Source organism: Marmota flaviventris, chromosome 16 (genome assembly GCF_047511675.1).
Source record: "Marmota flaviventris isolate mMarFla1 chromosome 16, mMarFla1.hap1, whole genome shotgun sequence".
NCBI lineage: Eukaryota > Metazoa > Chordata > Mammalia > Rodentia > Sciuridae > Marmota > Marmota flaviventris.
This window is the reverse complement of record NC_092513.1, coordinates 25055326-25083052: the sequence shown is the minus strand read 5'-3', so window position 1 is coordinate 25083052 and position 27727 is coordinate 25055326. Positions and strand designations below refer to the sequence as shown.

The 27727-nt window shown below is 52.3% G+C and overlaps 1 protein-coding gene across 3 annotated transcripts; it reads right to left on the bottom strand.

Annotated features, from left to right (window-relative positions):
* Positions 1-27466, bottom strand: Smad7 (SMAD family member 7). 3 transcript variants are annotated; one of them, XM_027949044.2, is made up of 4 exons: positions 26622-27466; positions 25203-25256; positions 19624-19698; positions 1-2096 (listed from the first exon to the last, which is right to left on the bottom strand). In XM_027949044.2, exons 1-4 carry the CDS (start codon positions 27232-27234, stop codon positions 1558-1560), a joined length of 1281 nt encoding a protein of 426 aa, XP_027804845.1. In that variant the 5' UTR covers positions 27235-27466; the 3' UTR covers positions 1-1557. The 3 variants fall into 3 exon arrangements, with proteins under 3 accessions (XP_027804845.1, XP_027804846.1, XP_027804847.1); XM_027949045.2 differs by having other exon boundaries at positions 19624-19695; XM_027949046.2 differs by lacking the exon at positions 19624-19698.
* Positions 27467-27727: the final 261 nt, after the last annotated feature.

Here is a 27727-nt window from a genome sequence, read left to right as displayed (position 1 = left end):
TACATTTTAAAAATTGTTTAATGGAACATAAACTCCTTTAGAAAAACATTCAGCTAGGTGATAACACCCATAGAAAAAACACCAATCTTGTGTTTATCGTTTTTAATTTGGCATTTGTTATTTGCATTTATATTAAAGCAAAGTGCATCTTTTCTTTATTTTTCTTGTTTATACACATTGCACAATACATAAATAATGATGCTTATAAAACGTCTTTATATTTACAAGTAATAATATATTTATATATAACATAAAATACATTTTTTTCTTTAATAAATCTCAGGTTTCTTTTTTCCAGGAGTCCTTTCTCTCTCAAAGCACTACAATGCTAAATTTCCAATGAGAATGCTTCTCTTGTTCATTTAAACCTTTGTAGTTAGAAAAATAGCTTATGTTAAAGTCTAAACATGCTCATTGAGCTAAGAACAGTGTCAAAGTATCATACGAGCGTATGAGTTGTAGAAGAATGAGAAGAGGTTAGGTGTCAGCTAGGGTGGTACCTTGGGTTAGGATGGACCAGATCCTTCTTGGAGGGAAGGGGGCCATGAGCAGGTCCCTCCCCGGTGCTGGCCTAACAGCTGAGCTCAACACAAAGCTGGGGAGGGGAGGAGCGAGCTGAGCTGGCTTTGAAGTCTGGGAGAAACCTGATGAAACCAGGGCAGGGGGAGAGGCCGGAGGGCCCCAGAGGGCCCCAGGTGAGCAGTACTGCCCCAGCAGCCCTCAGGAAGCCCATCTCAGAGAGAGCCAGGAGCAGATGGCCAAACAGACAGATGCTACAGTGGCAGCAGGCTGGTGGAGGGGAGTGGGACAAGGTGAAAGCAATTGGTTCTGGTTCAGCCTCTAGCAGGCTGGCTTCTCAGAAGCCTGTGGATAGGCCCGTGTCCTAAAAGAGGGAGGAGGGGAGGGGGCTTCCCAGGCTGGGCAGAACCTCGCTTCTGACAGCTGCTGGGCCTCTGCCCCCAGCCTGCCCAGGTAGAGCCTCTGTCCCACTGAGCATGTCCAAAGGGCATGAGACACACACAGCTTGAAACCGCAAACGTCTCCACCGGGGACATCCATAAGGAACTCACGGAGGACTCATTCCTCATCTGTTCACACGCATTCATGCACACATAGGCACGCACGTATGCGTGCACACACACTCACACAAACACACACACTCACGACAAATGAAATGCTGATCCAAAAGTGGAGGGGAGCCCCCATTCATACACTGTGTTTGGCGGGACTCCGACTTTCGCTTCCCCTCTTCCAATAAGGATGTCCTGCCAGCCACACCCACCCCCTCCAAAAATAAAAAAAAAAAACCACCAACAATTCTTTTCATAAGCTATTTCTCAAAGAACAAAACAAAAGAGAACACAGACAAGATTGACAAGAACAACAACAAAAAAGAAAAAAAAACCAACAAGAACAACAAAAAGAAACGACCAAAGAGTTTGCATGAAGAGCAAGCACTCGGGAGGAAAAGATTAGCAGCAAAGTAGTTTTGAATGGTGGCCTGCCCGGCTCCCGCTCGTCCTCTCCCCACCTCCACCTCTGTCCTCTCCCCGGCGGCTACCGGCTGTTGAAGATGACCTCCAGCCAGCACGGGCAGCTGCTGATGAACTGGCGGGTGTAGCACTGGCCCCAGCCCTTCACGAAGCTGATCTGCACGGTGAAGCCCGTCCACGGCTGCTGCATGAACTCGTGGTCGTTGGGCCGCTGCAGGCTGTACGCCTTCTCGTAATCAAAAGCCTTGATGGAGAATCCGGGGAACACCTTGTGCACCAGCAGCGTCCTGGAGTCTGGGTTGTCCAGTGTGGCGGACTTGATGAAGATGGGGTAACTGCTGCGGTTGTACACCCACACACCGTCCACTTCCCGAGTCAGCTGGATGCCGCAGCCGATCTTGCTCCGCACCTTCTGCACCAGCTGACTCTTGTTGTCCGAATTGAGCTGTCCGAGGCAAAAGCCATTCCCCTGAGGTAGATCATAGAAGATATCCAGGGAAGGCTCCTGGACACAGTAGAGCCTCCCCACTCTCGTCTTCTCCTCCCAGTATGCCACCACGCACCAGTGTGACCGATCCCCAGGCTCCAGAAGAAGTTGGGAATCTGCAAAACAAAATAGCGGACACGGTTGGTGGGGATGGAGATTGGCCGGCTGTTTCCTTTTCCTCCTAGAATCTAGACAGACAGATACCCATAACTAGCTTATCTCTCAGTACAAGACAGGAGGAGGGTGCTATGGTCCTGGACTCTCTGCAACAGGGGGTGTCCTGCCAGCCACACCTGTCCTACTAAAAACGAACAAACATAAACTCCAATGATCCCAGTCCTCCTAACTAGACGGAGCAGACATCTTGACCCAGCGGGGGAAAGAGCCCTGCCTTCCTTAAACGCGTGACTCACTGGGGCGCTCACTCCCTCCACTTCCCCGTGCTGTCAGGAAACCAGGACACCATCACCTGGCCCACCTGGCCACGGCTGCACCCTGGCACTGCCCAGAGGCCAGGGAACCCTTGGTAACACTGCCCTCACTTTCTGTGCTAGAAAAGACCTGAGATGGCCTAGAATTATCTTTCAGTAGGATGGAACCTCGAAGGTCGCTCCTCCAGCCAGACCCCTTTCCAGCAAACTGGAATCCGGACGGCTGGGTCAAGCCCAGTCCCTAGGACCACCTACTCTACCATCTCTGTGCTCATCACCACCTCTCCTTGGTCATAAAAGACTCCAATCTAGTAAAATAAAAATGAGGGCGGTTTGGGGAGAAAAAATTTTTTTTTAAAATTTGTTTTAGTTGTAGTTGGACACAATATCTGTATTTTATTTATTTACTTTTATGTGGTGCTGAAGATCAAACCCAGTGCCACACACATGCAGGGCAAGCGCTCTACCACTGAGCTACAGTCCCAGCCCCAAACATCTATCTTCTCAATAGGAAAACTGCTCTCAGTATGTTAGCAGCAAGGTAACAAAGGTCTAAAAAAAAAAAAAAGCCAATCACAAGGGACAATGAGTGTGAACCCAGACTGCCTTAACAAGGCCTCCTCTGGCCCTGTTAGGAGATTCTAAAATGAATGTGACCATCTTTGAAGTGCCTCCTCTCTGCTGGCACTCCTCCAGGTGTCCCCTCTGCCTTCCCAGGTTGACCCAGCCTGCAACTGAGACGCCCAGGTTCCTCCAGGCGCCCTTCTCTGCAAGCCCACCCTGGCTGGCCTCCCCTGGGCTCTGCCTAAGAGCAGCCTAAGAGCCTGGGGTGAGGCTGGTGAGGCGACTTCCTAAGCAGAAGCTCCGAGGACTTAAAAGTGGGGAGTCATATGCAGGGAAAGGACCCCCCCACGCTGGCATCCCGCTGCCTCCTTAAGCTCAAGCCAGCACTGGGCAGGCCTCAGACTGGGGCCATAAACCCCCAGCCCAGCCAGGCTGCAGGAACGCTGTGGTTTGTGGTGGCAGGGTGGAGACCGGAAGTCTTGTATTTGTTAACAAAAATGGGGAAAGGCCAAGGGAGGTGGGGGCATGAGAGGCAAAAGCAAGCCCAGAGCTGGAGATTAGGGGGCCCCAAAGGTAGGGGCCGAGTGTGAGTGAGAGGGGTCTGCTGTGGCCTTTGTGTTTCTGAGCAGCTGGGCTCAGAGAGCCATAATGGGGGCTGTCCCATCCAGGGCAGGAAGTGGACAAGGACCAGGACCTGTGTCCTGCCACCCCGGTAGGCTGGGAAACCCAGGGCAGCTCAGCACACCAATCCACTCTGACTCTGCAGGCAAGTTAGGACCTGGGAGCCACTCAGCCCCATGCCTTTTTTTTTTTTTTTTTTTTTAAGCAGCAGCCAGTCTTGGACGGCGGTGTCCCGTGAGTAAGTCTGTACAAATGTGCACAGTACAACTCATTGAGGCAGCCATAAACACACACCCTGAGTGGCTGTGCCCTACGGACTCCCCAAATGACCTTCCTGGTGCCTGCCCAGATGGCTACATAAAAAGGGGAAGCTGAGGGCTCCTGCCTCTCTCCCTACCCCACCAAAAACCACCACCACGAAATGGGGCCGTCACTGTTCCCCACCCACCCACTTCCATGTATCTATACAGTCCGTGTGTGTGAGACTGTGTGCTTGAGTGCACGGGTATGAATGTGTTTTGTGAGTACACACACACACACACACATTGGAACAAATGGAAAAAGGAGAGGGACAAGGGCTCCAGGCAGAAGGTGACTCATCAGACATGAACTAGTTTCTGCAAAGTATCCATCAACTGCTAATAAACGCGTGAGTGCTGGCAATCTGTGAACTTGCTTGCCGAGGGAGCTCGGGAGGAAGGCTACACCAAAGACCCAAAACATCCACGGAAAGAAGAATGCTGCTGGCACGCAAGTGAGCAAGGAAGGCGAAGCCTCCTTTGGAGGCACGGAACATCCCTTTGGGGAGAGGGTGTTTTGAAACACTGGCTCATCCCACCCAGACTCCAGCCAGGAAGGGGAGCAGGGCTAGGTCCAGGAGACCCTGAGGAGCCTCAGTGTGCTTTGTTTCCTGCGCCTGCACCCACCCCCGAAATCTGGCCTGGGCCAGCAAAGGGGGGGGGTGAGGGGTGGGGCAGGGGCCCAGGATCGAGTTGCCCCCCCCCATGCCAGGGCGAAGTCGACAAGGGCAAGGGCTGGGGCTCCTCTGCCAGGCAGGCTTCTGGGGACAGAGGAAGCTGGGTGAGGCTGGGGCTTGAGGCTGCAGGGGGAGGGGGAGGGGGAGGGGAGGGGGAAGGGAGAGGGGAACCTGCCCAGGTTTCTCTTTCATCTGTGAGGCCAGTCTACCCAGCACTTTGCTCCAGACGTCCCCTGGAAAGGCCTTTTTCTGTTAAGGTTAATGGCCCAACCAGGATGAACAGCAGCATGTGGGTGTCCCTGGATGGGAACAAGGCCCCTGAAAATTGGCTTGGTGCACCAACCTGCTGCAGGGAGACCGTTGCTTGCTCTTCCCTTCCTCCTTGTCCCCTCACCGTCCTCCAGCAGACTCCCACCCCCGCCAGAGGGAAGTTCTAGGCCCTTCTGCCCCCAGCATTTCTGAGCACAAGTTTGCTCTCCAGCAAACCCATTCATTCAGGGAAGGCACATACCCTCAGGCTTACATCACACCTTCTGGGGACCTGGCACTCCACCCCTCCCCCTCTGCCCTGAATTCCCCAGCTTTTGGACTCATTTCTGGGAATCACCCGGCATCACCTTCATAGACCAGTTCCCTGAATTGGGCCCACAGCCCACGAGAGTCTCCCCGACAAAGGTCAGCATAGACACTTGGCTCCTGGGGCTTCCCAGGACCTTGACAGGGCCTAAGAAGTCACGGTCATCACAAGGACTAAGGAAGACGAGCCTTGGAAGCCCAACCCTGGCTTCGTATCCTCTCTGCGGCCGCTTCGCCTCCCAAGGCAAGAGCCAGCCCCTCGTTAATCTCCCTGGCTTTATGACCTTTTCCGGTATTTTCAACTTCTTCCCCTCCCCAGAAAACTGTACAGGGGCTTGTTTTAAAACTGTATGTGTTCATTTTAAAGCATCCAAAAGAAAAGCTGTGTTGTAAAAAGCTCACTAATCAGATGCCTGCTCACAATTTTTTCTTTTTATTACAGTTGGGGGAATTTTTGGAGCAACACCAGAAAAATGCTGAATCTGCCTAAAATTCCATTGAGGTGTTTCCCCCTCCCCTTCCTGGTTTTTTTCCTTAAAGCAAAAACTCTTCCCTTTAAGGAAAGGGCCAGGCCCGCACTTGCATAAGAAAGCCCACTTCCCAGGGAATGCCTGGCTCTTTCTAGGACTTTGGTAACTATAGGACTCTCGCACTCTGCATCTCAGTGGCACAGGGTGACCAAACCTCAAAGGCCACATTTTAAGTAAGTGAGGAATTTTCCCCTTTCCAAAGATCTCATTTGAAGGTGCAAGGTAATGAGGAAGAAGTAAAGGGAGGCAGAAAGGTCAACGTCAGGGCCTCAGTGGTACCATTTCTGGTCTCCAGCTTGGGAAATTGACCATGAGGTCAGAGGCAGAGCAGAGGCCAAGGAAGGAGTCGCCAAGCAGGAAGGGACCTGGGCAGACACTCGGCCTCCCAGGGGCCTCTCCATGCTACTCAGGGACAAAGCAAGGGCAGAAATGTAGACACAAGGCTCACACCCGGCAACCCCAGAAGGCAAACATCACCACGCCTTGACCAAGGCAGGTCCAGGAGCCTCCCTCTTCAGGACTCAGGCGCCACCAACGGCTGCCCATCCCGTCCTCCCCTCTGCATCAGACATCTCAAAGGTTAACAGCACCACAGCCCTGCTCCTCACCCTGTCAGGGAGCCGGCTGCTATGAACTCACCCAAACCACTTCAGGGACAAGGACTGAGATAAATAAAAGGGGCCCTGGCACCAAGTCACCCAGTCTAGTCTTACCCCCAAACCACTGCAACAAGGACCCTCTTAGAAGGTCATTCCAAGAGGCAAAGGACCAAAAACTAAAGCCAATATGTAAACTGAAGTCTTTGGGCTCGGGACAGCTGGAATCTGCCGAGATTATATGTTGGGTTAACTCTGTTACTGAGAGAAGGAGGCCCCAACCCATGCTCCTTCCCCTCATCTGGCTGGTGAAGAAAGTGAACTAAGAAAGTCGGTGTTTTGCATCATCTGCACTGACGTGGCTAGGTTGGGGGGTGGGCAGGGGGTGCCATGGAGTCTCCTTCAATGGCAGGGTGCTCTCTGGGGTCCCTGGACCCAACCAGCTGAGTCCCTACACTCAGGGATTCCCAGCCATGGCACATTCCAAAGATGAGCTGACCAGCTTATAAAGTAAAATAACCAGGCTTGTGTCAAATCCGCCTGCCATGAACCTCAGTAGGTGACTTAACTTCATCCTCTAATAGGAGCTCCTGGCCCAATAACGTTATTGTGACAATCTGATATAAAACTGGTCGGGGCCAGCCCACTTCAGGGTGAGTGCGCCACACACACTGGTCCAAACTCTTGGGACCCATCTCCAACTGCTGGGAAAAGGCTCATGATAAAGTGTCCCCTTTGTTCCCACACATCCCCAGATAGGGAACGGTCGGACCAATGCTGATACTCAATAAGCATTTACTCTGCACAGGTCTTACTCCAAGTGGCTCAAAATAGCCCCCCAAGATTGCACAGTATTATCTTGGTGTTTTTTTCTTTTTTTTTTTTCCTTTGGTGGCGGGGGGCGGGGTTTGCTGGGGATCAAAAGCGAGGCTAGGTGGGCCTCTATCACGGGAGCCATATCCCCAGCCCAGCCCACCATTCTTTCAAAGAAGGACAAATGAAGCACAAGTTACTTGCCAAGGAACAGAGCTGGGATTTAAGCTCAGGATTTCGGTCAGTGTGAACCTTGGGTAGGAAGCCACTTCAGGCCACTAAAGCCACCATTCCCAATGTTCCTCTCCAAACACTCCAGGGAAAAATCTGGGTATGGGGTCCAGTATCCCGGCAGCAAAAAGTGGGGAATAAAAGTGCTTCTTGGCCAGCAAATTGCTCTGTGACCTTGCCCTCTCTGTTTGATCCATCCTTAATATGAAAGGAATGGAGCAAAATGGCCCCCCTCCAGCCCCGATGATTTTTGGGTTGAACTCTGTGACTCACAAGTGTGATTTATCAGTATCAAGCAACACTGGCTCTGCATTTTCACTACCTTCTAGAGAGTAAGAAAATCACTTTAAGGAACAGGACACATTTTTGCATTTAATTTGCAACAGTTTTGCCCTGTCCATCTCTAAACCAACTATTTTTGTTTTCCTTATTTCTTGAACTTCAAAGAGTTACAAACTCGAGTTCTTTTCCTGTCTTCTCACTCACTGCCCTCAGGAAAAGGTAAGCCCCAGGGCTCCCTGCCATCACCATACTTCCAAGTTTGCCCAGGTCTCACCCCTCACCACCTCCTGCAAAGTCTCCTGAGCTTACACACTTTGCACTTCCTGCTGTTCTAGAAGACGGATTAGTGAGTGTGCCCGTACAAACAGACCATGGTGAATAATCAATTGCCAGAGCTAAAATATACACCCACACTCCCCACACTGGTCCTAACCCAAGTCCCATGCGTCCAGGTCGGAAGCCCCCAGCCCAGGGGTTCCTCCTGAGAGCACTATCTGGCCATCAGAAAATATAATTGAGGGTAGCACAGGGCAGAGGAGGAACCACACAAATCAAAAGCTCCTGTCTGTCTCGCCAGTCAGGCTGACGCGGCTTCCTGTGGCCCTGCATGTTCAGCCATGCAAATTATAGCATGTACCCGGCTGCCTGCAGCCACTGCCTTCCGAGAGGCCAGCTCTGCCTAGCTCTCAGAGAGGCCTCAGAGGAAGGGTGGGGACTCCCAACCCAGCCAACTCCATTCATAATATTTACAGTAAATGGGCCTCTCTGGCTGTTGTTTAGTTGCATTCTGTCTTGGTTTCTTCTCATTTGATTTCAGGGCGCTTCCCTCTCACGATGCACCACCAAGCTCCCCCCAAATAATTGGGCAGCTCCCTTCAGAAGGGAGTTTCACACACTTGCACACACAGAGCCCCCTACCTGCTCACCTGCCTTCTCTCCTTGGAAATGACCCAGGTCGCCTAGGTGGGACCACATGCAACAGAAAGTCCATCTGTGTCCAAGAGGGACATCCAAGTCAAATCTCTGACTTGGCTCACCCACCTGCCGCCTTTGGAGATTTCCCCAAACTGCAGACCTGGATTCCCAAATGGGGAGCAGGAACCTATACACAAAGAAGCCAACAAAAGACTTTCTTGCAGCCCACAGGGCTCCTCCGTTTCTGCTTCTTACTGACCATGCGCAGCTATGTTTGCTCTATATGCTGCAGCTCAATTTCTCAATGAAATCTTAATACAAATGGATGCAAAATAAGCTAATTTTCCAAAAGGACAAAATCCCCGGAGGAGCAGGACCATTTACTTGCCCGCTTTTGCAGGTCCAGGGGCTGTGAGTGTGCAAAAGCCAAGCTCCTTCTGCCTTGGGCCTCATTTTAATAAAGCCCCAGCTACACTCCAGTCCCTGAAAGGTGTCCCAGAATCCTAACGCAGGAGCTGCCCTGCCCCTCCCCCTCCCCCACACAGTTCCAACTTAATTCAAGAGGGTAGGAAAACCATCCTAAGACATGGAAAAATACAGTGAGGAAACAAAAGTCCTTTTCATCCCTCCCCTCCCCCCCTCCCCTTGTTCCACAACAATTATGAAAACTGGTGGATGGGATGGCATGTTGAATATTTACTGCATTCGGGCCAATAAATTCCAATGCAGGATCTGATGGAAAAGCCTCCCTCTCCGGCGAGCTCCCTCCCTGATCCCTCCCAGCCCTCTTTCCTCCTTTTTTACAACCCAAGACCAGGGCCTGCCAGGCCAGGGCTGCACTGTACTTAGAGGGAAAAACAACACAGCGAGGCCTGGAGCCGCGAGGACTGGAAAAGTTAATCATTACTTCTGTCTGCCTCCGTAATCTAATCTGCTGGCTTGGACACACTCACTGCAGGCCATCCCAGCCCTTTCATCCCCAGGGCACCCAGGACCTCCCAGACCTGAGCCCCACTCCCTCCCCCCTCCCCCCTCCCCTCCAGTTTAGAGGCCAAGGCAATGGAAGAGGAATGAGAGGCTTTTCCCCTGGCAGGGGTAGCTGTCACAAAGCCCTGGAGTCCCACAGGCATGGCTCCCGTCTGTGCGGTGTGGCCTGTGATTCAGAGTACTCCCGGCCTCACAGGATGTGGGGCTCCGACCTGGCTGGTGCTTCTGCAGTCCCCTAGGGCCGCTGTCTCTGGTCACTATGCTTAAAAATTGGCAATTTCGTTAGTGTATTTTACCACAATAAAGAAGAAAAAGATGAGGGCTGGGGTGTAGCTCAGTGCTAGAGCGTTTGCTAGCCTGCTCTGTTCCATCCCCAACACAGCAAAAGGAAAAAAAAAAAAAGAATAGGAAGCCACTCCCCCTATGTCCCTGGGTGTGCAGCCATAAACCTTCCCTGCTGAAGGCAGGGTTTCTGAGTTGGGGATTCCTTGGGTGGGGGTGGGTTTCGGTAAAGCCAAGCTCCCCCACCCCCGGAAATGAATGTGTATCTACATTTTGGGGGGCAGAGTTCTCAGCATTCACTCATACTTGGAAGAATTTGCAAGTCAAGAAGTAAAGAATGACGATCTTTCTTATTTCAGAATGGAAGAGGTTGGTGGGTACTCTGTACCCCCACCATATCAACAGGGATCTCATTCCCACACTCCCTCAAATTCAAGAACCAAAGAGCAAACATCCTAGATACCAGAACAGCAAGGGATTTGGAGTCAAGTCCAACCCCTTATTATTATCATTATTTTATTTTTGGTATGGGGGAGTGAGCTCAGAGGCACTCAACCACTGAGCCACATCCTCAGCCCTATTTTGTATTTTATTTAGAGACAGGGTCTCACTGAGTTGCTTAGCGCCTCACCATTGCTGAGACTGCCTTTGAACTCTAGATCCTCCTGCCTCAGCCTCCCGAACTGCAGGGTGGGATTACAGGCGATTACAGGCGGGCACCATACCAGTTCCAATCCCTTATTTTGCAGAGAAGAAAACTGAGAACCAGAACACAAAAATGGCTCTGGCTAGGCCCTTGGGGCCCCCTGGAGACTGAGCCCTCCACCCTCTGCACAGGAGGGCAGGCCAGGTGACTCTCTCAGAGCTTCCTCCCAGGGCTCAGGCATCCTGCAAACACCGATGGGGGTGGTGCTTTTGAATCTTTCAGGAAATACCCCCAGCGGGGTTTCCGCTGTTACCCCACTGAGCTGAACATGGGGCCCACCTCTCTCTAAGTATGTAGGGCACCCAGAGCACAGCAAGACCTCAACCTGCTGCTTTTCCTTCTCGGTTACTGATTAATGAAGGGGAGCGACAGTGCTGGCTAACAGGCTGCCTGCCACGGGCTGACAAGGTCCCCAAGCACTTTCTAAACAAAGCAGCTCAGATGACCCTCACTGAGCCTATGGGGAAGGGGACACCTGCAACCTCACTAAGTGAAGGGGAGAAAGGGGAGAGGAATAATGGTCTAACCTCCAACTCCAGTGGCTCCACTCTCAAAAGTGCAGCCAGGTGAACCTGCCACCAACACAGTCACTTCTTGGTGCTATACTGTCCCAAATCAAAAAGTAAAAAGGCCCTATCAAAATGAGCAAACACGGGGGCCACCAACAGTCACTGGCCTGCTTATCTGAACTTGGAGTTGGAATCCATGCTTCCCTTTCTGCCCTGCATCAAGCCCTAACTAATAAGCCAAACCATCTCACCCAGCCTCTTCTTCCCGATGGGGCTCCTCAGAAGAGCAACCACAGTAATTCAATTAGCAGACTCCATGGAGCTCAGAAGCATCGGTTGGCCCCGGGGGGACCGACAGGGCAGGATGAGCATAAAAGTGAAAAACACCTTGGTAAGCACATCTCGGAGTAATCTGTGCAACAGACCCCAGGCTGGGCTGGGCTCCAGCAATGGCCTTCACCTTCAGATTTAAAATTAAAAAGCAAAAGTTTCAGTTCACTTGCTCTCTTCAGAAAGGGTCCTCATGAATGTCAAGTTCCACAGGGCAAGTCAAATTCCTGGGCTCTGAAAATCCCACCTCCTCTGCGACTGTCAAGACCTTGGGTACTGTCCTGCCAGATGTCCTCCCACAATATCCACTGTGGCCCCACTAAGAGCCTGGGAACTGTCTGGTCACCTCCATCAGTTCCAGTTCTGTACACCTTGGTCCAGGAGGGCAGGGCAGGGGGATTATCACCCTGCCTCCTGCAGCTATTGCTGTTATCTTGTAATCAAACAAGGGGCTGAAACCAGAAGTGTGAGAGGCAGACCCTTCTGTTTATCCACAAACAAGTCAACCCTGCCTACACTGTTGTACCCAGTCACCCCAGGACCCACCCCTGCAGCTGTGGGCTGGCACATCAACCCCCCACACCTGGCCCCTCCTGCTGCCTGCACCACTCACTGACTCAATCACCCCACCAGTGCACCGAGCCTGGCACACAGCAGGAGCTCAAGAGATATTTGCTAAATGAATGGAACTCAGGGACACAGCAGCTTCTTCCAAAGCAGCTGGCCCACCCAGCTTTACCCCTGGCACAAGCGACTCCACCTGGGACAGGAACATGCCTTCCAAGCAGGGTCAGCAAGCAGGACAAGGTCCCCTCCTGGACCCCGTCAAGGTGGGAAGAGAGAAGTCCCTGTCCACAGCTGAACTGCTGCCCAGCCAGCCACGTCAGATGCCATGGAGAGGTGTCTGCAAGGCAGGCGCCAGCCCGGCAACCTCTGTGGGCACGCCACCTGCCCACAGCGTTCTGCTCTGGCGTCCTGCTCTGTTTGGACAAGTTACCATCTCGGAGTGTTCAACAATGCTTTTACACACCCCAGGGCTCTTGTTGTGTTATGAAAACAAAACAAAGCACGCTAGGGAGAGAAGCTGGGAGGTGGGGTGAGAGGGGTGCAGAGCGAGCCAGCCACACACAGCCCCTTTCTTTCTGGTTCCTCAGCAGTGCCCGTCAGGGCGGCTTCCCATGTCCTGTGTCATGAGACCAACGTCTTCGCAAAGCGAAGCCCTGGACACCCAGGATGAATGAACTGCATGCCCGAACTTTCTTCTCCAACCCACTTGTGGGGCTGAGGCCAGCCCTCCTTCTGGGGGGATACCCCTGGTAGGTCACATGACCTGGTTCCTGGACACAGCTGTCCCAAGGGGACTGTGAAGCCCTGTCCTCTCCACTGGGCACTGGAACTAGTCTAAGAAAAGTTAAAGAACTCCTGGGGGTGGCCACAGTGACTTGAAAACAAAAACAAGGGCAACCCTAGGTCCTGGGTGCCCAGGGCCCAGCATCTCTGTGAGGGGCAGGCCAGGCCAGGCCAGGTGGAGAGGCAGAGGGCAGGAGTAAATGCCTACCTCCCCCACCCCTAACAAAAAGGAAAAAAGTGGTGTTTTTTTTTTTTTTTTTGCAAGTTAAAACTGAGCTAATGACACTGGGTGGGGCTGGGTGTTGAGGACAGCGCAGCCAAACCAAAATTAGCTTCCAGCCAAGAGCTGCTTGGCCACACCATTTGGGGAAGGAAGCTGAACAAGTCATGAAAGATTCTTTAGTAAACTGGGAAATAAGGCTGCAGTTAACATTCAACTGAAGGTGACCCTTCGGTAAAATATTTTTTTAAATAATAAAAATAACATAAAGTTCTCAAACAGCCTCTTTCTTAAAGAAAATGGCCTAAAAGTCCTCGTGGGAGTGGAAGGGAAAGGGGGGGGGGGTGGAGAGAAGGGGGGGAAAGCCACGGCCAGCCATCTCTCAGCCACTACCTTTCATGAACAACTTTTTTCTGGAGTTCTTCTCAAAAAAGGGATGATGCAATTTCCTGTCTTGTCCCAATATTTCCTGTTAACTTACAAGGTGAAAGTTATCACTATGTTTAAATAACTGTCCTAAACGCCATCGAAAGTTCCTTTCCCACCCGTTACAACCTGTTCCCATCTCAGAATACAAATACAGCCTTTTGTACACCTTCAAGAGTGGAGCTAAGGCAAAGCCTGGTTCATCCTAGAACAGACACAATCTACAATGTCAGCTTCCACAGGACCTGGGCCAAGGCTGAGGTCCTCAAGCCGAGCCCACAGGGGGAAGGCAGAAGGGGCCGGGGGACGGCAAGTGAGAGCAGAGTGGCCACGACCAAGTGAATGTGGCTTTCTTGGTGTGTTAGCCACTAAATTGAGGACTGTGCCTCAGCAGTTAATAATATCTCCCCGCTGAAAATAGCCCATAGAGGAAGCCTCCGTGTGACAGTAGGCAAGCGGCCAGACACTGGGCCAGCCATTCAATCCCCAGCGAGAAAGATGCTAGAGCCAGTGGTGACCTCCCGGTGGCCAGGCTCACAGTATTCTCACGAGGCTCCCGCAAAGGGCCGGTGCCCTGGCCAGTCACTGGCCTGCCCCAGAAGACAGGGAGGATGTCACACGCACCAGGGGCTCTGGTGGCTCAGGAAGGATCTGGGTCACCTGGCTCTGGGAGCTAGCCCTTACTGCGTCTTGCCTCACTGTCACTGGGCTGGGCAGGCCAGAGGACAAAGCAGGGTGGTTGGGGCAAGAGAAAGCCCTGTGCTCCCTTCCCCCAGCAGAAAGGTCAGATTTGGGAAAGGAACTTCCCCCCACCTTCTGCTTCTCATTTAACTCCAGATGCACTTGCTTGTTCAGGTAAAACAAGAAGCAGGTCCCAGGTCCCAGGTCCCAGGAGACCACAGGGTGCAGTGGAATCAAGCACCCATAGTATCCCACAATAGATCCCAGGACCTAACGGGAGGCTCTCCTCTCCACAGTCACCATTCTTGATTGGTTCTCCAAACATGCACATGTATTTAAAAGCTAGCACAGTTACTTTTTAAAATTGTAAAGACACATAGCAGGAAACATACCACCAGTGACACTCAGCACATTCACCACTGTCTAGTTCCTGAATATTTTCATCCCCACAGAAGGACACCAGACCCATGGGTCACTTTTGCAATCTCATTCACAACAGCAAAGCAAATCGGAGAAAGATACACAGTCACCGCTTTCCAGCAAATGTGTCTATCACCAAGCAAAACTCTCACTTGAGAAGAGGCTTGATCCCAAGGGATTCGAAGGTACAAGCCAGTCTAGAAACCAGCACCCTGTGCCTTTTTAGATTCTTCCAGGTTTAGATATCTGTTTTATTTACAGGTTCTACTTCAAGTTCAAGGCCCCTGGATGAAAGTGAACAAAGACCAGCTCTGCCATCATAACACTGCAAGGAGCAATATTATGGAAAAGTCACAACAGTAATAAAGAAGTAAAGGAGGCCAACTCCATCATGAATCCTCTGGCATTTCCTCCCTTTTCGCTGCCTGGCTGGCTCGGCTTGCCTACAGAGGGTCCTCAGGTTTACAGCCTGGTCTGCTAAGTGAAGGCCCTGCTGGGGGTGGGGGAGTCAGTGTGTTAGATTGTAGCCAAAAGCCACATCACCTGGAGCCTGGCTTTCCCCTGGCCCCCTCCCCTTCACTGGCTGGCCCAGTTCTGCCTGGGGACAGGATGCAAGAGGCAGCAGCCCATCTAGTCTGGCCTGCAGAGCAGCCCAAATTTACTCCTGAGACTTTAAATGCTGTCACCCTGCATTTAACCCCTGCCTAACTGCCACATTCTTTCCAAGACAAAGGGGGTTTTATCAGGAGTTCTACTCCAGGGATGGGCACATGACCTCAGGCACTGCAGAAGAGGCCAACAAACAGTCAGAGCTGCGGTCCAGGACTGGTGACACCAGGGTGTGGGTGTGCACCAGGTGAGCCTGCCCTAGCCCCAAGTCATTAGGCTGGCTTATTAGGGAGATACAGACTGTATGTGTCACTGAAGTCACAGACTGTCATTTCTCACAGTGGCCCAGGGGGAAGGGGGCAGGTGAGGAAGGAGCTCACCCCTGGTCACTGTGCTGGCTCTTGGGATTCCCCCCAAAGCCCGGGCTCCTGACCAACAGGATCAAAGTCTGCCCCTCTCCCCTCCCCCATGCCATCAGAGACCTCAATGAAACCAGAAGGTACTTATTCCCAGGCAGGGAGAGATGACATCGAAAAACACAGCAACAGGCACCCAGGCCCAGATTTCTAGTTCTTTATCACAATTTGAAACCAGACAATAAATAATTGTTCACATGCAGCTGAATAGCTTCCCTTAAAACAGGATGGAGCAATCTTTCCTAAGCTACTTGGTTTGAGCCCAAGTCGGCCATGGGCTGAGCCAGGGAGGCATTTTCAGATTATATAGGCATTTTCGGAGGCTCTTTTCTGAAGCCAAGACAGATGGCAGCAGGGATCAAAGAGGAGGAAACAGACATTGCTCCTCAAGTGGGTGCTGATGCAAGGATGCTCCCACTCCCAGCCTTGGGTGCCATGGATCTTAAGACCTTAGCAAAGGAACTGGCCCCCCTTGGGATGATGTCCTTCCAAATAAGCATGCTGGCACAGCCAAGAGATGGGGTTCCCTCAATCCCCTGCAAGACGTGTGATCATTTTGGCCTCTGATACCCCTACCTCCCTCCAGGAAATCACAGGGACACCTCTTTTGAAGCTTAAATAACTACAAAAGGCTGGTGGCCTCCAATCCTGCTCTGGCTGGGGAAGTCCATCTGGCTGAGAACCAGCCAGTGCCAGGCATTTATATCTGGTGGTGGCGGCTGGAGGACGGGTCTGTCACTGAATAACCTAGAACAGGTGAGAGGTTGCTCCTTCCACCCAAAGGAGGACAGCAGACAGGTGAAGCGCAAGACCCCCAGAAACTCCAGATGGAGGCTCACAGATGACAGCTTCGAACACATGCTTTTCATTACTAGTGACACAGTGGAAGCTGTGGGAGCAAATCCTTTCCATTTCCACCCCTGAGCTGGACCTAGAAGCTTCCCGGATATGTCAGACCTTGCCAAGGTGGATCTTCCTGAGCCATGACACATGTGTCCAAGCAGAAGCAAGGGCTTGATCTGGAGTTGCATTCCTTTCAAAAAAGACACGCTTGCTGAGAGAGCTGAACTCAGGCTGCCAAATCACAGTACCAATCCACAAACACCACCCAAGGCCACATCTTCATGGAGAGGCTCCTCTGACGTCAACCAAACATGGGACAGGACCTTAGCCTATCTCCACGCCTGCCTGTGGGCATATGCGTGCTCGCGTGTCTGCGCACGGGACTGTCTGTATGTCTAAGGCACGCAGTGCATGTATACACACACACACACACACACACACACACACACACATAAGCTTGCACTGAGCAATCCATCTGTCTCAGAGAGCCGGCTGTCAGAAATGAAAGTACAATCTCCTGGAACCAAAGTCACTGCCTTCTAAAAATGATCCATTTTCCCAGACTGAGGATACTTGCAGGGGTGGGGTGTGTTTCACTTGCAAGGAAGGACTGGGCCTGTCGGTCCCCGCACCCACCCCCCCCAGCCAAGATGCGAGGCTGGAATTCCAACCTGCAGCCAGCGGCCCTGCTCCCTGGGCTCTACCCGCCCACTCCCCTTCCTCTGGGCCAGCCATTTGCAAGGGCGCAGGAAAGGGAAGGGCCAGCCTTGGAGTCACCCCTGCATCTCAGGAGGGGGTAGGCCTTTGAGCACGCCCCACCCCCACCTCTGAGGCACCGCATTTTCGCATTTTCACATTCGGCTGCTTTTTCTTTCCCTTCTTCCCTTGCCAAGAGAATCAAGCTCTGGCTCCCGCTGCCGACCTTCCTCCCACCCTAAACTGAGCCCCATTCATTAAGCCGGTCTCAGTCAGGGCAGGACAGGAAGGAAAACAGCACACAGGGCCTGTGAAAGAGACTCCGAGAGGTTATTTCAAGGGGGAGGAGGCAGAACCCCCTCGCAGGCGCTTTGGCTGCTCCCCACCCTGATGCCCAGCTCGCACCCCCATCCTGGGGTCTGCTATGCTAACCCCTTCCCCCACCGTGTCTGGCCCCATTCAGCTGCCACACCCCTGTGGCCCCAAGGCAGAGGTGCCCAGGCCACCCCAGGAACCCTCAACCTCTGGAAAAGGACGAGGTCCAGTCTTTCTGCAGTTCACAAAACCCTCCGTCCTGCCCTGGCTGCAGTCGTCTTCGGGGGTCATACACACCACAAAGAGTATATCCCACCAACTCTTCTCCGGACACCCCCAAACCACTGGCATCAACTCAAAAAGGAGTTCCTACCTCCTCCCCCCGCGGCACGTTATTAATACATGGTTCCAACTACGCTCAGGAAGAAGAAAGAGCTCCAACTTTGAAGCCCTGGGAATTAGTAAATCAAGAGCTAAAATTCAAAACAAATGCTCTTTCATGTGCAGGCCCCCCCCCTTTTTTCTTTTTGCAGTTTTGTCAAACCACACCATTTCTTCAGAGACACACCCCTTCTTCCTAGCAGCTCCACATTAATCTACGTGGCTGCAATTATCTGGGGGTCTGGGGGGGAGTCGGTCATGATTGTTTTAGCCCCTGGTTTCTTTCGAGGACTGGAGGAATTGGAGGGGAGCAAAAAGGCTACCCATCTCGGAAGGGCTGCCCAGGTCACACAGTTTGGCTCCTGGGGCTGGGCGAGGAGGCACTCAGGCTGGTGGTGGCTCAGGCTGGTGTCGTCATTTCCTCCAGCAGAGGAGACAGACAAGATGTTATCAATAAGACAAACCTTCCGAAAAGCCCCTTTCAAAAGCTACCACTTCCCTTGCTTATTTCATGTGGTTTGGAGGGGCTGGGGCTCCTCCCTGCACACCCAGGGTTTAAAAAAATAAAAGCATCCAACAACATCCCGAGCATGTTATTCTGCTCAGACCCTTTCCTCTCCTTGTCCCTTTCTTTCAAGAACTCTCTCAACTCCCTCAGCCTTAGAAAGCAGAAAAAATACAATTTACACATCACTGTGCTTGCCTGCTGGCTCCCTGCTCAGCCACCGTCCACCCCCCACCCCCTGCCCAAAGCCCCCTCTCCTCTGGGTCCTTCTTTTCCTGCTCAGTTCTCATTAGAAGCCTTGAGTAAACAATACCCAGTGTCTCAGATAACAGAGTATATACTGCCCTGAAATCAAAACAAACAAGGGTCTCCCCACAGACACTCAGCAAGCTCTACTCCTGGAGGGGAGGGAGCTACCCAGGAGGAGCTGTATGTGAGCAGCACGTGGTGGCAAAGCTTGACCAATTAGTCAGGGGGTAACCCCACAAAGGAGGGTGCAAAACAAGTTTTACTGCTTCCATTTGAGCTGCTACACTATAGCCTTACACAGTGGCCCAAAGGCAAGAAAATGACCAGAACTCTGCTACAACTACTCTTGCTTTTTACCCGCCAGGTGACTTTCTCTGGCTTTAGCTACTTCTTAAAATCTAGTGATGGCGTGGTGAGGTGAAAGAAACAGGAAGAAAGAGAATGTCTTTAGAAAAGAACTATCTGCCTCTCACTTACACAGTGCCAGTGAGCTTCCCCCAGTATCACCCTTTCCTGGTGTCCTCAGGGACAATGAGGGATAGGCTCCCCAATGGCGCATCTTCTCCATCCCATGATCCTCTAGCACCAGCATTCCAGGGCCGCAGCCTGTGGGCCACCAGAGGAAAGCCTGCCCTCAGGGGACAGCTAGGGAATCCACTGTCTGCAGCATACCTGCCCTGTAGTTCCTATCCCCAGACATGGGCTGGAGAATTTTGCACAGAGCTGGAAGGGCAATCAGGACTTGGAAAGGAGGTTCAAGAATCTGTTTGGAATTGGTTCAACAAGTTCCCCTAAAGGTGCATCCCCCCTGCTTCAAGCCACCTCATGCACAAAGAGCAAGGGCAAAAACAGAGCTTAAATGCATGAGTTCAAGACACAAAATCACCAAGTGGAAGTCCCTCGAGCCATGAGCTGCTTAAAACCACCACAAAACAACACAAAACTAGCCCCTGGCCAGCTCCAGTTTCCCCATCCATGGAACTGGCCAATGCTGCATAAAGGACTGTAGGACGATGAGTTCCAGCACCAGCCTCCCTGAACGCATCCAGTTTAAGGCACATAAAAATGAGAATGAGAACGACTCCAGACCAGCTGGGGTGGCAGAAGGCCACCCCCTTCCTTCAGACTCCAGCAATTTCTAAAAATCTTGGAATTGCCAGGAAAATAAGAGAAAGCATCTTACCTGAAAGCCCCCCAGGGGCCAGATAATTTGTTCCCCCTGTTTCAGCGGAGGAAGGCACAGCATCTGGACAGTCTGCTGTGGATTCAAAGAGGGGGAGAAACATATGAATACACCACGACTCGTCTCTAGGCACAGCCTAAACAGCACAACAGAGGGCCAGCCTTGGTGCAGATTATCAATGTTCTGCCCATCCTGAGACAGACCACAGCACCTTGTCACCTCTCTGGGCTCTGGGGCAGCCCTTAATCTTTAGTCAAGTCAGGCTGGATCACAGACTGGCTCAATTCCTCTTAATTACAAGTCCCCATTGAGGGGACTTGGTGGTTCCAAGGTCAAAGGAGGTTCAGGTATACTTTCTCCACCCTGGCTGCTGTGTCCTCCCTAATAGAGGAGGTAGCCTCTCTGATACGCCCATCCATGAAGGTTTTGCCCTGGTCTTTCTTTTCCTTTTTAACTGAGGTCTAACTTGAGTATAGTAGAGCATAAACGTTTCAAGTGGACTCATGTATACACCTGTGTAAGCACCACCAGATCAAGATAGAAGCTTCCCAGCCAGGCTCCAAGCCCGAGGGGAAATGCTCTCCCTGCTTCCAAACTGTCCAAACCTCCCCCATTTCTGGAAACCTTCCCGGGCAACCCCATTCCACAAGGCTGCTTGATCTCAGCTCCGACAAAAATCTTTCAGGCACTCAGTTTCCTCCTGCTGCCTTGGCTAATCCTTTTCCACCTTCAGATTCTGTTGTGCCCTAACTGGACTTGTCCATCACCCTCAGGTGCTCAGCACAGTGACCTCAATGCTAATGAGGATAATGACAATTCCAGCTGAGAAATAGACTCTACAACCGCCCTCCAAGCAATTTAAACAAAAAATAATGCCCATGAACCACAACTAATTAGCCCCATGGAACACAAATACACAGGACCCTGTCAATTTCTCATGCACCATTGCCAATGCCAAACTTCCTGAAGTCTATGTAGAAAGCCTGAGAATGGTGTTTCCCAGCTCCACAGCTAATGCACCAAGTTGGATGGTATATACTCAAGTCCTTCCACCCAAGGCCACCAGGCCACCAGCAACGAGTCTCTGGGGTGTGCATTACCAGTTTCTAAGTGGAGCCCCCCTTGACAACACTGGCAAAAAGGAAACCTAACCAAAGAGAAGACAGAAGGCAAGCAGTCCACGGGAGCCCTTGGATGGCACAGTACATTCCTCCAACTCCGCTGAAACAGGGGGAACAAATTACAGGTGGCCAAGCCCAGGCTGCAGAGCTCCCAGTCATCGTTATGATCTCCAAGCTTCTGCTGTCTGTCCCCCTTAAATGCTGAGATTCTCTCTCTAATCCAGAGTCCTTCCCTCTCCCATATCCTCTGACACTCTCTCCCAGACTGGAATAATAACTTTTGAAGAACTTTCCTGGGCTGGGCTGGACTAGGGGTTAGTTCAGTGGTAAATGCCCTGGGTTTGATCCCTAGCACCATCAAGAACAAATCAACAAAAGACCCCCTCCTAAATGGGGAGGGGCAGGAGGAGGGCAGGCAGAGGAGGGCAAGGGGAGGGCAGGGCAGGAGGCTGTGTGTGTAATCTCATTTCATCAGGAGAGAGTCTAATTCCTAACAGGAATATACAGCTTTGCAGGATATACTTAATCAAATGGAAAACAATAGAGAGAAGCAGGAAATGGAGTTACTGGTTAATTGGTGTATGCCCTGTACTTTCTAAACTACTCTGAGGGCCTTCACCATTTTCTAGAGATAGACTTCTCATCCCCCTTTCCTCCACCCACCCCATATTAAACATGATGACTTATCCATAGCCACTCCCCCCAGCTCAGGCTGGCTGAATGCCAGGGGCAAGGTGTGTTTCAAAGGAAAAGCTTGGCCTCTCCAGGCAGAGCTGAGACCACAGTCGGGGTGTCAGCCTGTCTCACATCAAAGGTAAGCCAGCTCCACCACACGCGTTTTTTATGAAATGGTGTTCTGCCCTTCTGCAGTGCCTTTGATCTCAGGAGGGATTTACAAACGTTAATTAGGCCTCCCTACCAGCCCTGTGAAGTAGCAAAACATACCTGTTCCACACGCACCCAGGTAAACTGAGGCGTCATTGACTAGCTCAAGGGGCCACCCAGCGAGCCAGGCCATTCCCAAGAGTCCAGCTCCTAGCCCATGGCTGTGTCCACTCCCCGCAAACCCCCGGCAGGCCACTGAGTCTCAACAACTCTCCTTGGAGGTGGCCAGGCTGAACCAGTTTTCAGCATCCAGACTGGCCTCAAGCTACAGCCTGGCTTGTAAAGATCAAGGGGGCCAGACTTTTATCCCTTACCCACAAAGACAGACTTCCAAAGTCAGAGTCTCACCATCTGCCTGTGTCTCCTGCTCCCTAAAACCCAGGCTGGCAGTCAGCAGCACTAGGCTGTTCCTGGTTCTCATCTACTGCTATTTAACAAAAAGCACCCAGGCCATGCTGGGTTCTGGGGGAGAAAAAAAGACTCACCCTCTGTCCTAGAGTTTCTAAAGCAGAGGGTTTGTTACCACAAAGTCTAAAACCCCAAGCCTGGGGAGCAACCACAGAATGAACTTGAGGGAATTTCACCAAACTGTCCCTACCCAGAGAGCCAGGGCAGGCTTACCAACTTAGTTCTGAGCTTCCTAAGCACTGCTGGCATCAGAGTCCACCACCATCACAACCAGTATACCTGGGCTCTGCCCCAGGTGGTTCAAACCTCAAAGAAACCCTAGTAGTGACAGAAGAACGCTGTACTGCCACATTCTAATTTTTAGGGAGGCCCATCATTCCACCTGTGGAATGAATGAAAGGAGCAGTAAATGAATGAATGAATGAATGAATCATCTAATCAAACTCTTTCATCGCCTGGATTTAAAGTGAGACCAGGAAAAGTTAAGAGAGACCTAGGGACCAAAGTTAAGAGGCAAAGGCAGGGTGCCATCTCAGGTCAAGATACCAGACTTTCTGCTAGGCTTTGGAAACTGAATCTATGAATGGTCACTGGCCACCTGGGTTCTTCAAACCTTCCAGAGAGCAGACATAGAGCACACAGGAAGCAGAACCCACAAAGTTACCGTCTCAGATTCCTCACTCCATAAACTGAAATCTAGCAGCAAACAGCAAATTCTTATTACTTGTGGAATAGGGAGTCTTCCTACCTTCCATTAGCCACAAGTCACAACCACTTTGCCCTGAGGCTCAGGCCCCTCTAATACTCCTTGGAAGATGACTGCTGGTGTGGGACCACACAGTGCCAGCTGTTCAAAGTCTGGGCCCTCCCAGAGGCTGTAGCAAGAGAGCTTAAACCACCACAAAATGGAGCCCCCAGTTTTAGCCCGCCAAAGGCTCCTTCAACTCAGTGGAACCTACCCCTACCCACCCTTCCCATCTCCTCTTCTCAAGCTGGAAACTTCATAGCTGTGTAACTGGTCAAGACTTCAAACAGTTGTCCATTATAAAACCTTATGCCTGCTCACCTAGGAACCCTAGAGCACAGATCCAACCTCGGCTGAGCAATGTAAGCAGCCCGTCTAAATTCTCAGGCCCAGCACTCTGTGGTACTAGGTGCGGGTAGGTGGCTAGGGCAGTACCCTCCCATCTGGGTGTCTAACCGCAACACCCCTGGCCACCACCACCAGCAAAACCAGTTCCAGACTTGTCCCCCTCCAGCTCCAGACCATTCCTCTCCTGGGGGGCTTCATCTGTTACTGTCCCTAGGTTCTTCTGCAACAGTTGTCTTTTTGTTGTTGTTTTCCTTTTTTTGTTTTGTTTTAAACAAAATGTTTTGGGTGAGTAACCAGCTGTTTGGGTTTCCGATTAGCAGGTTAATCACTTCCTATTGGCTGTTCTGAAGAACACTTCTCCCCCCCCCCCCACCTTCTGGAAATGGCACATTCCTGTCTTTGTGGCTTCTCTGTTTACACACATTTTGCTACCTAATGTCAACACTTGCTAATGAATAAGTATATCACTCTACTCACCAAAAAGGAGGCCCCTGACCTGACAGAATGACTGCTTAAATCCTGAGAACACATTATCCCAGTGTCTGCAATAAACCCAAGAGAACAAGGTCCTTCTTTTCTATGATTTTGGGGGTTTTGGGGAACACTGACCCTAGCAGTTTCTACCCCTGGGCCCATGAAATTTTCTCTCTTTTAAGGAAAACCTTCAAATTTGAAGAATACAGAAAGAAAAGCAAAACCTAGACAGTGATGGTCCCTTGGAACAACCTAGTCTTGATTCTTTAAGCCAAAAACTCAGGCAAGTTACATTCTTTGGGAAAACAGCTTGGTAATTTTTAGTTAACGTTTGTTACAAATACAGAGAGCTGCTTATCTCCTCATTAATGGCCATTTATCTAGTGTTTTGTAAATCGAAAGCAAAATATCACATGCTTTGCAGGTCACTTATTAGACAGGCACCAGGCAAGCAGAAACGCCTTCCCAACTTGAGAGCTGGTGGAGTCCCGGGAGGGCTGGCTGCAGAGCATGGGCTTCGGTTACACGTTCATTAAAGTATTTAATTTATGACAACGCCCCAGCAAAACTTTTAATTAGTGGGGGAAAAGGCCCGACAGCCAAAACTCATGAGGCGGAAGGACTTATAGAATTCCAGGAGCTAAATGGTGCCCAACCCTTCACTTTTCCTTCTCCCAGAACCTTGGCAAAATAAAAATGTCACAAGCGGTTATATTTTCTCAGGCACCCAGCATTCAGACATAAAAAACAAAGTTACAATCTGTACTTTTAGCAAATGAATCTCCCTCTGTAAGAAGGGGCTCCAGGAAACAAAGCTTGTTCCTGCTGTCATCCCCAATCCGTTCTGCTGACCCTGTCCCCTGGCACTGACAGCTCCAAAGGATGGGCCCTTGTACTGCCAGCCAGAAGTTGAATGCAGACAACCGCAACGGGGCTGGTGCCAGTCTCAAATGGGCTTCTGCCCTGGCCCCATGCCATCCGGTGACAAAGCAACAGGCAGGCAGAGTTATGCTAAAAACTTTTATGGGCCCTACCAAGAATTCTGAGAAAACCCCAGGAGGGATGACTCTGGAGGTGGCTGGGCAGGGGCTGGACCTTCCCTTTACCTGTTGCCCATGCTTCTTAAGTGTTCTAGTGTCTCACCCCAAACCCAAGTCCCCTCTGCAACTTCTGAAACAGTCTTCCCTTCCATCTGATCATCCCTTCCATCCTTTCCACTGATTCTCCTGGCACTTACAAAGTCTCTGAATGTTCCCATCAACCTGTCCTATTTGGCTTCCAAGACACCGCATGGATTAAAGCCTCCCTGAGTTAAAAAAGCTGAGCTAACTTTGGTCAATACGACCAATTTGCAAATACGAAAAAGAGAAACAAAATGTAAAGAATATGAAGGAAACACTTTCACAAAAATAAATAAGTTAATAAGTAATAATAATAATAAAAGCAAAACAACAGAAAAATTCAAACTGCCCATAGAGGAAAACCTAGCACCAACTGGACCAAGCACCTCCCAGGCAGCAGCCCAGACATACACAGCCGGGGTTCTAGAGGTTCCGGTTCTAACTTAAGATAAAATATTTTGAAAATCATCGACTCACCAGTTGGCTTGAGAAAATCCATCGGGTATCTGGAGTAGGGAGGGGGGGGAGACTCTGGAATTAAAAAAAGTAAGAGAATATAAAGTGCGAGCCATGAGAAAGAGAGATAGAAACTTGTGATAACAGAGGCATTCTTTCAGCCCAACTGTTTGTCTTAGCTGTGGGGGTTGGAGGCCGGGCCGCGAGGCGGTGATTGCCTTGATATTTAGCTGTCAGATAAACAAAAGAGGCCGCCTGGCGCCAGCCTCGGCGCTCCGCTCCTCTACGTCTGCGGCCGCCGCCGCCGCGCTCGGCGGGCCCGGCTGGAAACCACCGGCTCGGCCGAGAGACCAAGCCGCACTTCACCGTTCACAGGGCCGGGGGCAACCAGGCCCCCTCGGAATCCTGGAACTCGAGACCCCGCTCCCCTCCCCCACCCGCCCGCCCCCAGGAGGGCAGCTCGCCTCCGCCCCCGCCGCTCCGCCCGGCACCGCGGGTGGGGGGGCACCGGCCCCCCTCCCAGCCCACCTGGGAGATGCACCCCAAGTGTGCTGGTGAACTTGGGGGTTCTGCAGGCATCTAGGGTGCGCCCCCCCACCCGTACACAAAGCCGCCGGGAACAGAGAAGGATGGGGAGGGAAAGATAAAAGGGTGGGCGCCTGGGGTCTCAGCCTGAAGCCGAGGCCCCAGCGCGGTTAAGGGGCAGCAGCGTCACCGAGACGCTGGGAAACCGCCATTCTAACGACCATTAATTGTATACTTTTCTGTGCTGAAGAAAGGAAAAAGTAGGGGGCAGCCAACTTCTCCTGGCTGCCGGTTCCTTTCCACCCGGGGCTGGCAGAGCTTAGGGACAGTAGATACCCAATTCGGCCTCCCATCCTAATCCTCTGCCCCCAAACTCGGAAGCTGCGAGGCCAGGGCAGTATCTGGGCCACTTGTGCCCGACGTGACTCTCCTTATTTACTAAAGCTGCGGAGACCTTCCAGCTTTTATAGCTCGCTTTCCCCAGCCTTCTTTGGCGGGCTTGGACCGTATCCAACTCGGCCACACACCTCAGTGCCTTTCCGGGTGAAGGGGAGGCGTGACCCCCACTTCTCTTTGCACCCCCTTGCTGATCTGCAAACAAGAGCCTCTGGTTTTCAGATGCAAGTCTGTACGGTGAATGCATAAGCAGTGCCCATGGACACCCTCGAGGCGACAGAGGAGAAAAGCCAGGAAGGGAACCCCCAAGGAATGCCCTTCGAACTTCCCCTTGTCCCTTCTCTGTTTTAGTCCCCCCCACGTTTGCTTCAGGAGAGGACATATTGTCCCCTCGGAAAGGTGAGTGCCCACACAACACACACACATACACACACACACACACAGAAAGCCCACCAGGACTTTTCTTCCAGCACTTGCGCACCAGGGAGAGGAAAGAGTAGGCACAGAACAACTTCTTACCTAGTTCGCAGAGTCTGCTAAGGTGATGGGGGTTGCAGCACACCAGCTCGGGGTTGATCTTCCCGTAAGATTCACAGCAACACAGCCTCTTGACTTCCGAGGAATGCCTGAGATCCGGCCACCTGAACACTTTGCACAGCAGGAGGGGGAGCGAGTAGGACGAGGGCGGCTGCGCGGGTTGCGCACTGGCGGGAGCCCCCGGGCCCAGCCTGCAGTCCAGGCGGCCAGGCAGCAGGAGGCACGCGGTGCGCGTACCGCCGCGGGACTCCACGGCCTGAAGCAGCAGCTCCAGCTGCCGCTCCTTCAGTTTCTTAAGCACCGAGTGCGTGAGCGCCTTCAGATCCGCTTCGGCGCCCCCGGCCGCGCCGGCGCCCGCGGCTGGGGGATGGGGATGGTGGTGACCTTTGGCACCTCGGACTGCCTTGCCCAGGCAGCAGCCAGCCCTGCCCACGCCGCCGCCACCGGCCCCATGCGCCCGGCAGTCCGTCGCCCCTTCTCCCCGCAGCTCGCCTCCTCCTCCGCCTCCCCCAGCGCCCTCCTCCTCGTCCTCGCCGCCGGGCGCTCGGCTTCTCCAGAGACGCCGGACGAGCGCAGATCGTTTGGTCCTGAACATGCGGGGCGAGGAGGCGAGGAGAAAAGTCGTTTGCCGGCTAAGGAGCGAACATGACCTCCGCACACCATGAAGAAGTCGGGCGCCGAGTTGGGGCAGCAGGCGCAGGCGACAACAGCAACAGCAGGGGCCCGGGCAGGAGCGGCGGCGGCCCGAGGGGCGCTCCGTGGCATGCGCCAGTCTCCCGGAGGCCGGGGCGCGCGCGGGGGCCCGGGGGCGCCCGCCGGGGCTCGGGGGCCTGCGCTCCGGCTGCCCCACCCCGCACGGCCGGCGCCCTGCGCGGCTCTCGGGCCCCGGCGCGCCCCGGAGGGACGCGGCCGCCGATTCCCTGGGGGCGTCCGAACCTGCCCCAGTCGGCGCCTCCCCAAAAAGAGGCCCCCCTGTAGTGGCTCCCGAGGGTCGGGCTCGCCAGCCTCGGCTTCCTACATGGAAGATCCTTGGGGGCAAAAAACCAAAGGCGTTCGGCTGGGCTTCTGAAGGAAAGAAAAAGCCTCTT

What these genes read in the sequence shown, in the direction of transcription:
- Smad7 (XM_027949044.2), bottom strand. Translation starts at nt 27,234, where the DNA reads ATGTTCAGGACCAAACGATCTGCGCTCGTCCGGCGTCTCTGGAGAAGC. An exon ending in TAGCAGACTCTGCGAACTAG is followed by an intron (nt 25,257 to 26,621) that starts GTAAGAAGTTGT and finishes TTTTAATTCCAG; the next exon opens with AGTCTCCCCCCCCTCCCTAC. An exon ending in GGCCCCTGGGGGGCTTTCAG is followed by an intron (nt 2,097 to 19,623) that starts GTAAGATGCTTT and finishes TTTGTTTTGCAG; the next exon opens with ATTCCCAACTTCTTCTGGAG.